The following is a 16,887-nucleotide window of genomic DNA, read 5'->3' as shown; positions in this document are numbered from 1 at the left end:
ATGGTATTGTCATGGATGATTGAGTACAGCGACGCCATGGTAATGTTCAAACAGCACGCAAAGAAGGCAAATGTCATGGTGGGTCGTGGCAGCATAATTTTCTGTAATTTGACCCCCATGCAGAATTAAAGTCAATGAGACTAAAACCAATAAAGAGACAATCAGATCGCTTGACACTAATAAAAACTGCTCTGGTAGTTCTGCTTTTCTCTTTACGAGTGACAAACAGTTGAAACTAGAACAACCATGACAATTTACCTATATGTACCTCCTCGATTTATCAACACTGTCAAGGCTATTAAGGCTGCTTTTAAAACAAAACCGTCTTTTACAAATATAAGTTCTAAGACCAAATGATTTTCCCATAAGGTTATAGCTGATGATCGATCGATTTCAATTCATTCAAACACCAAATCGGATCACAAACCACAATAACTAGTTGAACATGAAATTTGACTGAGTAGTTCAGTTATAATTTCTGTAAGCTTGACAATGTTCTCCATTATGACAAACTGGGAAATAAGTGCCACCTACCCGTCCTCTAGCTTTACTCATGCCGACGGGACGTGATATCGTCTGCCACCTGTACGTGTGGATCGTGTCTTGTCGGCCGGAGGTTCGCGCCTCCCAACGCCGCGAGCAGCGACGTCACACCCACAAGATCGCAACGGCAAGCCGCTGTCTCACCCTCCGTATGGTGAACGGTCTTGTATTGCAAACACAATCATTTTGTGAGTGTGTTCAGTGTAAGGCATAAGTTTAAACAAATCTTAAAGAGCTGAATAAAATGAGAAAAGAATCAAATTAGAAAGTTAAAAAAAACTCAGTTTTCAAGGAAGGAGAAGAAAACAAACAGAAATAAATCCAGAGCCTCACATGCTGAACTGATAATTAGAAGCTGCTCATAAAATATTCAGCCGACTGTAACCTGCTCATAATTAATCTAGAGATTTATTGATCTTCGATTTATGGTCATTCTGGCCTTTCCTCTGGAGAACTGGTGTTCAGCTCACAACAGGTTTTGATATTTACGGTAGTAGTAAGAAATACCTATATCGTATATTTAGGATCATGGTCAAGCTCACTGATAAAATACGCGTTTTTGCACACATTTGCGTTGAAAGAGAATGAAAAAAAGATAGCTAGTGTGTCTGAAAAAAAATGTATAATTATATATATTTACTTAGAACGAAGAAGTATGTAGTAACTATACAGTAACCAAACCAAGACAATTTCAAGGTACCAAGTATCATTATAGTAGTCCTTTCTTGTTCCTGGAGAAAAATTTATTCATTTAAATTCGTGTTATTTAATGGCAGCTGATGTGCTACCAATTCTTTTCACTCTTTTAGTTTTTCACTCGAGTTCAGTTTTTCTTCAACAGCATCCACAATTCACAAATAGCCATGCTTTTCTTAAAATGTTGTAATCAGTGTGGTTGATGGTGACTCCTATATCGTCATGTGACTCTACAGCCCTTTTTTGACAAAAATAAAGTTCTATTTAGAGAAAAATGCTTTTCCCAATCGTTCAAAAAGGGATAAACCTAGGGAAGTGGTATCGGGTATGTGTGTGTTTCATGCGCACATGAATGTGAGAGTATGAGATCATGTGAGAGTGAGTGAATTCAACCTAGATGTAAGTGCATCAAGCATTAGTAGACTTATCTCGAAGTTATGATTATAAACCTTTGCTCCGGCTGCAGTGTTTTTTTTTTTTTAAAGATAAACTTAGTCATCGAATCGCCACACAACGGCACTGCAACGCCTCCGTCATTCACCGCTTGCATCGGCAAGTTGTCTCCTGGCCACCCCCGTGGTTTGTCGCACAATGTCGTCGAGAAACGTCAAGACGTCGTCGTTGTCGGTGTCAGTGGTGGTGGTGTTGTGCTGGTGTCAGTGAGTGTAGTGCGAGGCCAAGTGGTGCAATGCGTTAGTACTGACGGATGTAGCTGTATACTGGATGATGGTCGTGTTATTGATGTTTCCAGTCTCGCCAAGACTGATGGAACTCCATAGTAAGACATCATCATCATCATCATCATCATCATCATCATCATCGTCGTCATCGTCGTCGTCGTTGTTGTTGTTTACTTTCCTGCTGGTTTTTCTAACCCGTTCATCACTAGATAGACATGCAGAACAAGTCTCGTCCTCCCCTTCTTCCCAAGTCAACCTTCAGTGTTTGTCCCCGTGGTGTTATCCCCGCTCAGTTTTCAATCAGTCATCGCCATTGATGGCTTTTCATCGGTCAGTATTTTTATAACTACGTTTTTTTGAATCCTCTAACCTGACAACATTTACACCTGAAGTCATCGCCAGTTCTATTTCCTTTGGTGTTTAAATGTGCGACATCCTCACCATCAACCTAATCGCCAGTACAGTTCAGACTGCTCAGGCTTTCGGCTTCTGCTTTCATTGTGATGGTGTGGTTTGTCGAGTGTATAAGTACTTGATGACTCAGATAACTAATTATCTATCAAGTGTTAACGTGCTGGTGATAAATGACTAGCCCTTTATCACAATTGGCTTAGTTTATGTGCCTGTCCAGAAGATTCCATCGTAAAAAGCCACACTCAATTAACCATAGAAAAACAAAACTACTTTGCAGTCAGAAAACACTAGCATGTATGATGATTTTTAAATATTTCTTTTCTTTATTTTGTATCTTTTAGTAATTTTCTATGTTCTCTATTTTTCTCTTTTCTTCTCTTCCCTCTTCGTCTGTGTGTGTGTGTGTGTGTGTGTGTTTTTGTTTGTTTATTTGTTTTTTTAGGCCCGAACATACAGGAAAGTTTTGATGAGTTATAAAGCCACCTTAAAATTCTATTTTCTTATTTTGTTTTCAGTTTTGTTGATGTTTTGGCCGAGGATACCTACAAGTATTCCTATAATCCCTGCACGCCATTCACCGAAGGTTCTTGCCAAAATGCCGCGGTAAGACAACCCGTGTGTGCAACATCTTCCCAACCTACTTCTTTCTAACCTTCATCTCTCTCTCTTGTTTTGTTTTTGGTATACTTGAGCTGTACTCAGTCTAGGAATTTCAACATAAAAAAGAAGCACTGTGATAGATTGATAAGGTTAAAAAGAACTGAACTTTTTGTCCTGTCACTCGTCTGTTTTCTCTTAGCAGATTCGTTAGGCTTCGATCCTTAAATGTTTCTATCTTTTTAATTCACGCAGAAGACGTCCTAGATAGATACACAAACAAAATTAAACAACGATACATTAACTGAAAGAAAAAAGACGATAAAAGAACGAACAAAGGAAAGAAAAAATTTCGATGTAATTCAAAAACTTCAGAAAAATTTATAGTCACTAAGTTCACTCCTGAAATAAAAGTTGCATTTCGTTATAAAACTCTGATTGACAGCAATGATGTTTTTTACACTGAAAATTCATGTTAAAATTCATGTTTATTGTAAAATTCTAAAACAAATCTGCAAACTTTAACTGTTACAGGTGTGTCAAGAGAGTGCAGATAACCTGGCGCAGTACATGGTGGGTGCAGCCAGTTCAGCTGTCTTTTCCTACGATGGACAAAACGCAAAATCTACTACACGAGTTACACTGATGTGTTCAGGTATTCACATCTTCCTGTTGCCTGCATTATCTTACATCATCTTTGCAGTTTTGTTTTACCTTCCCATCTGACAGCCACCCATTTAGCTGCACAAACACTTCGACTGGCATCTGGACGATCCTGCTGGCCAAATAAAAACCTATAGGAACCTGCTGTAGGACCTTTGAAGCCGATGCAGAAATTACTTACCTGCTAAGGAGCAATCAGAGTCCACTATAATCATTTCTTAAGAAACTCATAAAACAGTGAAAAATGGATGCGCTACAGATATTTCTTTTAGTTGGAAAATGAAACATGGGAACATGGCGAAAGTATCCTTTTGCATGCATTCATTGCCTGTGTGTGTGTTAAACAGACAAGCCTGGGTGACCTTTATTTGTGATCCATCAGCAACTACACCCTCAATGCGCGCTATCGGAGAACAGGAGTCGACAGTATATGTGAGTTTTGACATCAAGTGTTAATCTTCTGGTCAATATCTCAATATCTAGATACCGTTGATACTGGATATACAAGTCTGTAATTCTTCCGTATCTAGTACTGGATTTAAGTCGAACATTTGACTAGTCTTGAAGCCAACTTGGAAAAGTTTATAATGCATATAAAGCATATGGAAAGACTGGTTCTCAGACATCTTTGTACCTCATCTTTATGTTGTTCATTGTGCCTATACAACATACCTCACTGTCCACTGGCTATCTTTTATTTATCATTATTGGTGTGCACAGAGAGTGCGATCTATCGCAGTCCTGATGCTGCGCGATATCAGTTGCTTTGTTGTTGTTGTTGTTATCGTTAACGCTTTCCTTCATTTCACCAGTATCTTGAAGTCACGACTGCCTGTGGGTGCCCTGATGGCTGCACTTCTTCTGGACCAATCAACATTACCATTGAAGTCGGCTTGAGCGGTGGTAGCATCCTTCTTATTGTGTATGTTTACTATTTATTATTTAATATTTCATGACTCTGGATTCCCACTTGCTATATTTTCCCCCATGAAGTGTGTCGTAGTGAGATTATATCACAGTTCGTTTGAATCTTTTTGAGATGAATTTTAGGTATTTTCCAAAAGGCAAGAAAAGACACAAAGCAGCATTTTGCACCAGTTCACAGAGCACATTAGATTCACTATAGACAGGGTTGAATCCTCATTTATTGAGAACTGAGGACAGAAGGGTATTTTGCATTTCTTAAGGCATCACAATATATTCAGCTATATCCCCACAATGGGGATACCATATAATGATATGTCAAAGAAACTCTAACGGGATCTTGAGGAACGACAGTGTCTTATGTACGTTAACTGGAACTAAAGGGCATGATCTTCATGTGTTTGTCTCCAAATGCAATGGAACCTCATTATTACAAGAACTTGAATAAAACATTTTGATGTCTTCTTTTTAGTTTCGATACACTTGTGGATGTGTATAAAGGGAGTTGATGTTTCAGTAGCTGCAGACCAACACATATTATTAAAAGAAACGAGCTCATGGGTTGAGAGGCTGAACAAGCAAAACTCCTCTATGTTTTTCTTCTTACCATTGACAGGTTTTTTGTTCTGCTGTTTGTATACCTGGTGGGTGGAATCATCTTTAACAGAACGCGGCGAGAAGCACAAGGCTTGGATATGGTCCCTAACATCACATTCTGGAAAGCTTTGCCGGGGCTTGTCAAAGTAAGTACTTCACGAAGCCTTAAATTAACCATGAAGCAAAATAAAACAAGCACTTATGTCACCAAGTGGAAAGGGTTACACGCAGACGCCATGATTACATTAGAAATTATATATACAGTGGTACCTCGACATACGAGTGCCCTGACATACGAGTGTTTTGAGATACGAGCCGCCGAGCGAGCGATATTTTGCTTCGAGATAAGAGCAAGATTTGAGATACGAGGAATCGCACACTACACCGTCTAACACTGTCTAACAGTTTCTCCCACCTCAGACTAGACCTCAGTCTGTGTGCTTGTTTCCCTCGTTTTCGAAGCATTTTTGATAAGTTGGGTTAGCGTTTTTATGCTTTTTGTACATTTACAAAACATTATCCCATTTATTTTTGTAACCATGGTCCGAAGAAGATGATGTCTATTGAATTAAAGCGCGAAATCGTAGAAAAACATGAGCAAGGTGTGCGAGTAATTGACTTGGCGAATGTACGGGTAGCACATCAATGATATGTTCTGAGCTTAAACTTGATAAAGGTACAATATGGGGTTACAATAATTTCTAAGCTCCGGACTTCTCTCCATGAAAAGATGGAGAACTATTGACTGTGTGGGTGACAGAGAAGCAGCTTCAAGGAGGAACCTTAACACAAAGCATCATGTGTGAGAAGGCACGAGCGATTTACGGTGATTTGCTGAAGCAGATCCCACACTTCCACAAACGAAAAATTTAATATTTTTTATAGAATATGTATTTGTTATCATAAATATATGTTTCTTCTTGTAAATACACTTTTTCTTATTCAAAAACACTTAACAAAAGCAACTGAGGTGGTGTTTTTGGGAGCTGGAACGGATTAATGGCATTTCAATGAATTTCAATGTTGCTTTGAGATACGAGCATTTGTTACGAACGAATTAAACTCGTATGTCGAGGTACCACTGTATATAGTTTTTATATTAGAAGTGAACTTAAAATCAGTTCCAACGGTAATAAAATTAAAATTCGGTTGTCGGGAGAATACTGAATTCATAAAGCATATGCTAGAGGTTTGTTTCTGCTTATCTGCATTATCATAGGTGGATATTACACTTCATGAGAAATGTTAATAATGAATTTGTTTTCTCTTTCAGGATGGGTTCGTCTTTGTCTTTTGCAGATTCGGTGGAAAAAGATCGTCATATGAAAATGTCTGAAAGATGTTTCTGAATAATCTTTAAAACGAATTTATTGACACAGCTGCACATTCAACATAGAAGATTAATAGTTTAAATGCGCCTTTGGCTTTGTAAACTTGACCAGGTTTTAGTTATGTACTTATTTATTTGTATGTGTGTGTGTGGCATGTGTGCTTTCTGGTTGCGGTATTTGCATCAGTAGCATATATTTTGGTTTACCATTTGAGTGCCAGAAGAGTTTATGCAACAAAGTTAAATTTCAGGCCCAACGTGGTGTACATAGATTGAGGCTATTGTATGCTCATTTATGTTTATATATAAATACATGAATAAAAGTTCGCACCAAGTGCTCTGCTTTCGGTGTTTAAATATGGTGCAAGAAGCGGGAGGGTGAAGAGTGGAGGAAAACAATAAAAACGTTGCCAGTGGTACACGTACACTGTCTTAGACCTAAAATACAGCCTCATGATTCTTCACCTTCTCATAACGATTCACGCATCCGTGGCATTATCTTTCCTTCCATTCACGGACCTCATTGACTAATGACTACTAAAATCATGCACTATATGTTTTCTCCCTCACTCCTCTGCCCATCCATCCGCCGCGCATATACCCACTCTAGCTTAAACTCAGGGTACCTTTCTTGTTCTTTCCTCCACTCTAAAGTTGTGGAAGAGATGTCGCTGGTAATGTAGATGTTTTATAATCAGGATTCGATAGTTAAAGGTCCATAGGTGCTCCTGCATTTCCTCAGCGGTGGTGTTGATGCGATTCTGGATTACTTTCAGCATAGACTTTATGTATCATATCTGCTTTCAACACCACTTTGCTTGGGTGCATGATTAGACTTATGGTTCAATAGTCTTGGCATTGTCTTCTGTTTTCTTTCTTTAGAAGATAATATGACTATTTCATTTTTTGGATTGCCAAATTCTTTGACAGAGCAGAACGCTGCTCTGCCAAAGCCAAACTTTGACTTGAAAAAGATCCAAGACCCTAGCATATCTTCAAGGATGAAGGCAAATTCTGCTGCCCAAAACACAATGGCCTGTGAGGCAGACACTATCAATGGAAACATCAAAGAGATGGTCTTTTCAACAGCCTACAGACAACAGAGGTGCTATAGGGATCCAGAAGAAAAAACAGCTTGAGTTAGGAATGTTTTACACAGTTAATCCTTTACAGATCAGTTTGCTTACAGGAGCATATCACCCTTACTTCATCATGTGTTTAAATACTGTTCTACCTAGTTTCCGAAAATTTTAATTGTTTTTTGGGGATCTTATTACATTTTTATTTTTTTGTATGCTAATCTGCGTTACTAATAGCGCATAGAGTGTTAACTACGTCATGTTTTCAGGTATTAAAATGTTAGCGTGTTAGAATAATGACATTTGATTTAAAACAATTTGTATTCATACTTGGGTTGGGTCACAAGCATCAGCTTTGTCAAAAACAAAAATAAACCAATAACAAAGTTCAACAAGCCATGCTTCCTTTTTAGCTTCCTTTTTATTTCGATTTTTGAATCCCACTCATTTAGCATCTTGTACCCTCTGACAATTCTTTAGCAACACCAGTGTAAGTTGTGAAGTTTCCTGTGCCAGATAAAAGCCTCCATTTTAACAGAGCCCATATCAAACATGAATTACAGACTACTGTTTCTGTTTTCTTCATAGCTGCTGTAGCTGCATTACTCTCTTCACTCCCTTTTTGAGTTTTTTTTTTTTCGCCGAGGCAATTTTCTCAGTCTAATATTGAGCAGATTTTTTCTCATACAAGGAATTTTCTCACAAAAAAACTCATTCCACTTTTGCCTAGCCTCTCATTCAATGATATGAAGAAAGCTACCCACTTCTGTGTCTCGTGAGAAAGGGAATTTAAATTCTTGATGGCAACAGACAAAATCTTTGTGAGAGTCACTGCAGCAGTTGACATTTGGAATGTTTATCAATATATTACCTATAAATGTATAAAAAATAGAAATTTATCACAGTCAAAATTTATAGTTATACAGAAATTTTACCATGATATGGCCAACAACACATAGTTTTGGTGAAAATTTGAAGGCTGGGTGTATGGAGTCTGGAAATGAATTATCACAAACCACAACATTTTTCATATGACCGTTAGCAAATTCAATTTTTTCATTGTATGTCCTGGTATAGCATACAAACATTAGAAAGAAGCACCATTTTAATGCTTACTTGAACAAGGGTTTAGATATATCATGAATATTAGCAAGAGCTACTGATAAGAGATAACCAATTGTTAACAGTATAAGTCTATGGACAAAAAAGTACTTGGGGTAAATGAAGAGATATAAGCAAAGAGTTCCAAATCTGAGACCAATGATCGCTGCATTTTAAGAACGCATCATGCTGGACCTGAGATCTCACTCATTTTTGTATATAACAAAATTAAGGACGATTTCCATCATAGTTGGATTATCTAGCTGATATTTCTTGTGAAGGATTTTACCAACCTCATCAAACATGGCAGTCAACATGTATTTAATCTTCTTTCACATCAGAGATAACACATATAGTACACTATACGTATCACCATCCTCAATTAATTTTTGATGGGATTATCTATATTTATTTTTAGCAAAATTGTAGATCTTTAAACTGTCTATGCATACTCTATACACCTTCAAATTGCAGCTTTTGTCTATGATATGGTAAGACTGTCATACTGTCATAAAAAGTGTTAAATGTTATAAAGATAATAAATTTATACAATACTGGCAGATACAAAAGAGTAAACTTGTAAGCAAATTGTATACATTAGTTTATGAAATACACTGTACCCTAAATGATAACCCTCAAAAACAGGGTTAGTAAAAAAAACAGGAACATTTTTAAACTGCAAACTATGTGCTCGTCATATGAAGTGCATTGTAAAATATGTCAAATTACACTTTTCTTTCATCAGACTATAAGAAATGAAAGAATAATCTTTTCAAAAGATAATGACATTTTCAGTGCACTTTGTGAGATGCCCAGTTTTCCACAAAAGGTTTTACTGCTTGAAAGTTTTTTTTGGATGAGGTGGAGCATTGATGTATGGAGTGTCAGTGAAGGTTACTGAACAGGAATCACTATTATCACATGGAGAGTTTTCAAGTTCAAAAAGAAACAGCTCATTGTCTCCTGCTTTTTTCAGCTCTGGGGCTGGAACATATAAAGTAACCTGGGGACCTTCCAGAGGCCAGTAACGACCCAGATTAAAGTTATTCACAAATGCCTGACCCTGAAAATATCAAAGCATAAAACATTTCAACAAGGGTCATATTTAGAAGTACATGTGTCCTGAGATCTAAATCCAGGACTATAGGGTAACTGTAGTAGTGACAAGCAACATTTTTACCAGTACACTATCAAACTGTCCCAACGATTCTTACTCCTTTAATAGTATTTTGAGGGTACTACTATTGCAGAAAACATCAGGGCTTCTGCTTATTGTGTACATTTAATTCGGAGGACCCCTTCAATTCTGTCAATATTCAAATTTGTTAAAATCTGTTTAGCCTTAGCAGAAGCCCTGAAACATGTCATGATTAATGAACAGTATAACACACTTTCATTTTGCTACAGCCATATAATATCTAAACAGACCATAAATGTTTCCTACCTTTACCCAAGGTCTCATATCCAAAAAGGTGTCTCTGGGTTCATCTGGTGCATCAATTATATTAATTTTGCCCTTATATATTGAAGGCGTCTTCAGATTTCCTGACACTTTAGGCCTTGACCTATACATGTATGCATGCAACCAAACTCTATATAAATATATCGCTTTCATTAAATGATAAAAATTAAATAACTTGCCTCCAGTATCAGAATGTACATGGAATAGAACAAGTGAACAATTCTAAAATCTTGGATACAAATCTTTGTAAGTTTCCTCACAAATGATAATCTCAATCCCTTAGTATTTAAATATATGTGATTTTGGAAATTTGTCTAGTTTTCTCACTAAGAAATTGGAGGTGAAGGTAGGCAAAAAAAAAAACAACCCAAAAACCAACAACTTTAAAGGATAAAAACCACAATGAAAAATGCTGATGCCTTGCTAACAAGGAAGGACGTTTGACTATATTGTGAATTTTCTCTTCATTTCACTTCTTCAAAGACTTTTGAATTTGGAATAATTCCATTTCTTACCTTAGCAAAGATTTGGACACAGCTACAATGTATTCAAAGTGAATAGGATAGATTTCCCATCCAGTAAGCACCTCACCATTAAGTGTGACATTAGAAATTATACCCTGCAAAAAAAATAGACATACAGTCGATAACTTCAACCTCAGTAGACTAGTATTCTCCTCCTCCTGCACAATAACTATTGTCATGTTAAGAACTGCACTGGAAACAACAACGATGATAATTGTGAGAACAAAATCTTTCTGAGTAGTCAATATACCTTTGTATTGTTATTGATTGATGAAGAATAACCAATACGTCCTTGATTTTCAACAAGAATGTCAAGATACTGCAGAGGTGATCCTGTTACGTTGACCTTTGTTACTATGTTTCGGTTTAAAATTCCCATTGGTAGCTGTTTGAAAGAAAAAATGTTGGGTAGGAAAAAGGCAACACTTCAAAATGTTAAAAAGCACTTGACCTCTAGCATGAGCAATTATATCATAATTACTATTCTGAAGAAAAAGAGGCATTTCGCCTTTAGTACACTCTTTACTGGAACCGCTTTTTTTTTCTTTCACAACTGCAGACAAGTGTTATTTTCACATTTATGGACAAGTATCTTCTTTCTCTTTACTGATGATGGACAAAAAGCATCATTCTGCCCCAAGATGCGTGTACTAAAGGCTTACATATCATTTATGATTTTAAGCCAACAAACACACTCGTATTATTTTAAGGTGGACATTGCCAGCATTAGATGAAAATGAATGAGATCAGAGTTTACATAGTAGAATCTAAATCATTCTGTCCAGTAATAATTTTACAATACCAATAAATCAATACATATATAAATGAAAAATATTTATAAAATGTTTATTGCACCACCATACCTGGTCTACCATTACATAACCCCGATCTCTGACTCCGTCTGTTTCCAGAAGTCCATTTTGCACACTGGTTTTCAACTTATATCGATACAGGATAAAGCCATAGTACTGAAAATGAAAGAACCAAAAGTCAGTTTATCCAGTTGTTGTCATTCTCAGAGTTGTAGAGACACAAGAATGCCACCATAAAAGAGGTGCTTATATTTTATTATCAAAATTGAAAAAAATCGAGAACATTACAGAAAGAATTTTGTTCTCTGAAATAAATCAGTAAATCAGTATTGATACTTAAAAAAGAAGGATCTCTTTCAGAACAACATAGTTCTTGCAAATTCTTTTCCATTCGATACAGTTTTTCAAACAAAGAAACAAGACCTGCAGAAAATCAAGGTGAAAAAAGTATTGAAGGGAGAATATAAGGTGGGAAGAAGACAAAAATAAAGATTAACGATGGCGGAGAGAGAGATAATAATCCAGAATTCTACTACCCATACTCACATGCTGAACTTCTTCCATTGACAGAGGGTAAATAGAGTTTATAGGACCCTCTGGACACAGTGTGGACAAGGCATCTTGAATAGTAGATACCTGACCAAAATAAGGCTTTTTTTTTTAAATACACCTTTAAGGTTATAAAAGTGTACTTGCAGGAAGTAAACACATCAAATATTTACACTGATATCCCTATTGTTTTTTCACAATGCAAATTTGGTACAGAATAATAAAAATGGGAATCCACAATATAAAATGCAGCTTAAAATAGTAGGCAAACAATACAACAAGTATATCTTTAGCAAAATTTCTTCAGATCGAGAACCTCATGCAAGCCAACTCATTCTTTAATTATAATTACTGCAAAATCCATCTCAAATTTTCTTCTTAAATTGTGGAAACTGGTGGAGATCACAAGATGGTACAGGGTATTTGTAAGTAATTTCCAATATCAATTCTACCATGCTACCAAACCTAAAATGCCAAGTAGATGTATACATCTACAAAGTGCAAACAGAATAAACACAAAACCACTTCAAATACTAAGAAAAGATGTAGCAGAACTCACAAACACCATATTAGTCTGTCCATAATTTCCCTTTAGTGTATCTGGAGGCACAGGTCCAGGTGGAAGAACTAAATACTGCAAAAAACATGTTTACAACTGCTATTAAACTTTAAATATCTTTCTTCAAGTCAAGAAAAGTGTGAGGATGACTCTCTATCAAATTTCTTCCTGTTTTATTCAATGCTTCAACATAAAATTTCAATCAATGAAATACATATTTAAATTATTCTAACATTGAATCCAAAATTTTCAGGGTGGACAAAGAGAATGAAATAAATTTCATATCAGAAATGAATGAAAATGTTTAGCAATAATGTTGCAATCTTTGCAAATAAGAGGTACCTTTGATACAATGTCTCTGACAGCATAAAATTTCTCTGTGGCATCCCCTGATTCGTTCAGTGGAGCATCATAATCGTAACTTGTTGGTACAGGTTGGAGGGATGGGCCATTTGCCCCATTCATGAAGCCAAAGTTAGTTCCACCTTCAAACATGTACCTATCAGAAAAGAAAATATTGTCAAAAAGAGTGTCATCTTGAACTCTGTAGATTCAGGATAAAACATGTATACATGGTGAATAATTTTGAAAATTAACCTAACCTACATAAGCACTCGTCCCTCCTATTTGATGACATTTGATGGCACCACATAAAATTAGTTTGACTTTCGTAAATATGATTGTGTTTGAAAGCTAGTACAGTGGGAACATAATGGAATTATTTGCTCAAATTTAGTTTTAATATGTTTTTAATATGTTTTGCATCTTTTAATGATCTAAGCCAAGTCATTTGCAAAACATTTCTGAAACAAGTTTGTCTTGAGAAATTTTGCTGTCTGCCAACATGGTTTATTCAGCATCATGATTACTAATCATATGGCTATACTGACATGTTAACATTGGCCCCATAGTTTAGTAGCATGTCCAAAGACTTGGCAACATCTGTTATTTTTGTTGTTGAATGGCTACTGCCCCAGTGGTCCAACCAACCTGTATAAAACTCAGAGTTCACCTGTAAAATGAAAACAGAATAAAGAACATGCAATGCATAAGTGGTTTGAATGTTTGTTTACTAAGTAAAAACTTAGAAAAGGGTAAGATGCAAACAGAATTTATGACAATAAAACTGATCCTTTTGACAAAAGATACTTGAGTTCCTTGACATTTCCACCCTCTTGTATACAAGACAGATACTATGCATAAAACTCTCAGAGTTTACAAAAAACAAAAAGAATGGTTCTGACTAAGGATCTTCACATATCGATTACTGCTTATATGCAAGACATTAAAAAAAAATCCCAATGCCAAAATTTTAGTTATGTACAAGATAGTTGTGATCCTTTACTCATGTTTGTGAAAATGAAGTGATAAAGAATTCTGAAAAAGGAGTTTGACCTGAGGTACTAATCAAGAATTACATATTAAGTGATGTACCTACCAAAGGACCTTTTGGCTCATGATCCCTTTGAGGCTTAAAAGCATTTTCTGGATTGACTGTATAATGCAAACAAAAAATATCCATTTTGATTCTTGTATGCAAGCATGTAATATCAATAATTTATAGTAATCTGCCTAAACTTTTGAGACAAAAGAGGACACTGACCTCTCTTTTAATATTTTGTTCATGTCACCACCTTTCAATGATTCATATATGATCCTTTCCTGTGTCATATGTTCTAAATCCATTATACATATGCAGGAGTAAAAAAAATCATAAACTCACACGTAATACCAAAGTCGACAGTGGCATATGCTTCTTTAATAGTGCCACATTTGAGATAACCATCCCCATCACCATCAGTTGTGTAGACAACAATGTTGTTGCCAAGAATGAGGCGCACTTTGTTGTAGAGAAAATGCATGTAATTGCTATCACACGTGAAGTAGCTCCCATATTCATTCTCAATCTGGAAAGACATTAACGTGCATACAAAAATAACAGCTGCTCAATTAGAAAGCAGCTCCCACCTTCATCTGGGAATGTGGATTGTATACAGATTAGCAATTCAGAGAGGCTGAATAACCTCATTGTGTTCTTAGTTTTAAAGCCATCCTACACTGTGATGCATTAATAGAGATTAAAATTTAATGTGGAAGCAGATGCATATGCCTAATTCATTAACGCTTGCTTTCAGCACTTTTGATAATGTGCATCCACTTCTTTTGAGTTCTATGGTTAAGGAAATAAAGAACAAATATCATGAATGACTGAGGCTAGCACTAGCAATTTAATTATTACATGTTGCTTTTTTTTAATGCACATAATTCAAATGTATTATTGCTTTTGTAAGAAAAAGAGAACTTAAATTTATGCTGTATTAAAACAACACATTTTTTGATAATAACCTGAACCATAACAACTGGTCCACCATTTTCATATAAGAATGGTTTTACAGTAGTCAGCAAAACTGTAAACCATTTGTCCACTCGGTCCAGGTATGCTGCAAAAATGAAAGGACATGTGATTAGATATGGCTGAAGGCATAAATCCATCTAGTGCTAGATCTCCACTGCAAAATGCAAAATACAAATAGATATACACAAACAAACTTTATGGTACCTAATGCAAAACATTGTCTGCATATGTGAAAAATAATCGACAATTGTAAAACTTATTTTTTAAAGTTAGCTCAGATAACTGAAGTGAATTTTTTGGTATTTACCTACAATACTTTCAGTTTTTAACAATTACTTACTAGGATCTGACGAGCGTAGAATCATGTTCTTTTTTAATGTTGGAAGCCAAGCTGGAAACCCACCCTGTAAAACGTTGCAACTCAAAATTCATGTAACTTAAATATAGCAGAGAAATAGTTTTAAATGTTTGACCATTTTAAGTGGCATTGGAAAACTTGAGTAAAACTCTTAAATTTTGCTTTTCAAATGATAACTGGTCATCTTCCAAATGTGGTTATTTGGTATCATGAAGGTTGAGTATTTCGAATATCCTTCTATTTTAATTGCTGCTGATAGCCATTCTGGCATTATGAAACTGGCCTTTGATTCACACTTAAGTCCAAAGCAATTGAAAATGTTGCAATCAATTCATATACAGTTTTAGTTCGAAGAAATATATAATTGTTAAAAGTAATTTGATAAAAGTTATTTTCAACTTACAAACTCCCATTCACCACATATGTATGGTCCTAGCCTTAAAAGCACAACCAAACCCTGCTCATTAGCCAAGCTCAAAAATCGAGGAAGGTCTGACCATCCTGTGAAGTTGTATTGATCAGGAGCCACCTCATGTACGTTCCATGGTACATAGCTACAAAACAAGAGAACAATTAAATGATTTTTTTAAAGAACAACATATACTACAGTGACAAAAATAAATTGCTTACTCACAAGCTTTACATTCAAAGTTGCATATTTCAACTATACAAAATAGTCTTATCCGGATTTTATGGGGAAGATACCTTTTCTTTACATAAATTCTACATTCTGTGAATCGGATGACAGAGGAATTTGATTTTTTTCCTTTAAATTTTAAAATGTAGAATGTTCATAAATATAATTTGACTTTAATCACAGCCACTGAAGTGTTTTACTTACGTTTGAATTGCATTGAGACCACTTGCTCTAATCTTCATCAACCTGTCTTGCCAGTAATCTGGATGAATTCGTTGGTAATGGATGCTACCCGACACATAGCGGAAAGGGATTCCATCTTTCGCAAAAGTGTTGTTTGCATAATCAATGGTAAAGTTCCTACACTCCGCCTAAAGAAAAATAAAATTAAGATTATGGTGGCTTGAAACACATAATTTTTAATGGTGAAGGTGTTCATTTATATTTCTGTGCAAACACTAAGATTAAAAAAAAAATTATATGAATTCAGATATTATTGCTGTAAGCATGGTTGATTACATTACTTTGGTAAAATTAAACTATAATATGTCAAAGTGAAACTTGAAATAGCTTTAAACAGCTTTTAAATTATAATATTTTGAATTCCGTATCCGGCCTTCAGTACCGACTCAAGGCTTTAATTCTGTACGTATAGATCTCTGATATTTTTACACCTTTTAATAAACTATAGTAAATCGAAGCCCTGCCATTTTTCACAATAAGAAGATCTCAGTATCACTCTGTAATGTGGAATTTTTACATATATGTATTGATTTACTAATGAAAATAGTTGTAAACAGTTGAAACACTCACAAAACCAAAGATAACTGTAAGGAAAACTAGTAAAATCTTTCCAGCAACGAACACCCTGCACACTTCCATTTTGTCCAGTCACGTGGTAAAAAATTTAAGTCACATAAAAATCACATGGGTCAACGCCCCCTTCTATCGACTTCTCTGTACAACCGCGATTACTTTATAAGATAGATAAGATAAGATAAGATAA

General features: G+C 35.6%; 1 protein-coding gene and 1 long non-coding RNA gene across 2 annotated transcripts; one reads left to right on the top strand and one right to left on the bottom strand.

The window, feature by feature from the left end:
* Positions 1-1,739: 1,739 nt before the first annotated feature.
* On the top strand, positions 1,740-6,779 carry LOC112564121. Its single transcript, XR_003099150.1, has 7 exons — positions 1,740-2,017; positions 2,849-2,936; positions 3,465-3,585; positions 3,941-4,025; positions 4,406-4,515; positions 5,134-5,260; positions 6,388-6,779. It is a non-coding gene; the product is annotated as an uncharacterized LOC112564121 (long non-coding RNA).
* Positions 6,780-7,925: 1,146 nt separating this feature from the next.
* Positions 7,926-16,842, bottom strand: LOC112564118 (beta-galactosidase-like). The gene is made up of 16 exons (XM_025238722.1): positions 16,695-16,842; positions 16,086-16,252; positions 15,648-15,798; positions 15,227-15,290; positions 14,877-14,971; positions 14,254-14,437; positions 13,969-14,024; positions 13,421-13,542; positions 12,873-13,029; positions 12,531-12,605; positions 11,969-12,058; positions 11,474-11,578; positions 10,861-10,995; positions 10,602-10,705; positions 10,069-10,189; positions 7,926-9,687 (listed from the first exon to the last, which is right to left on the bottom strand). Exons 1-16 carry the CDS (start codon positions 16,761-16,763, stop codon positions 9,457-9,459), a joined length of 1,926 nt encoding a protein of 641 aa, XP_025094507.1. The 5' UTR covers positions 16,764-16,842; the 3' UTR covers positions 7,926-9,456.
* Positions 16,843-16,887: the final 45 nt, after the last annotated feature.

Source organism: Pomacea canaliculata, linkage group LG5 (assembly GCF_003073045.1).
Source record: "Pomacea canaliculata isolate SZHN2017 linkage group LG5, ASM307304v1, whole genome shotgun sequence".
Taxonomy (NCBI): Eukaryota; Metazoa; Mollusca; class Gastropoda; order Architaenioglossa; family Ampullariidae; genus Pomacea; species Pomacea canaliculata.
The sequence above is the reverse complement of the archived record's forward strand: the minus strand, read 5'-3'. Positions and strand labels throughout refer to the sequence as shown.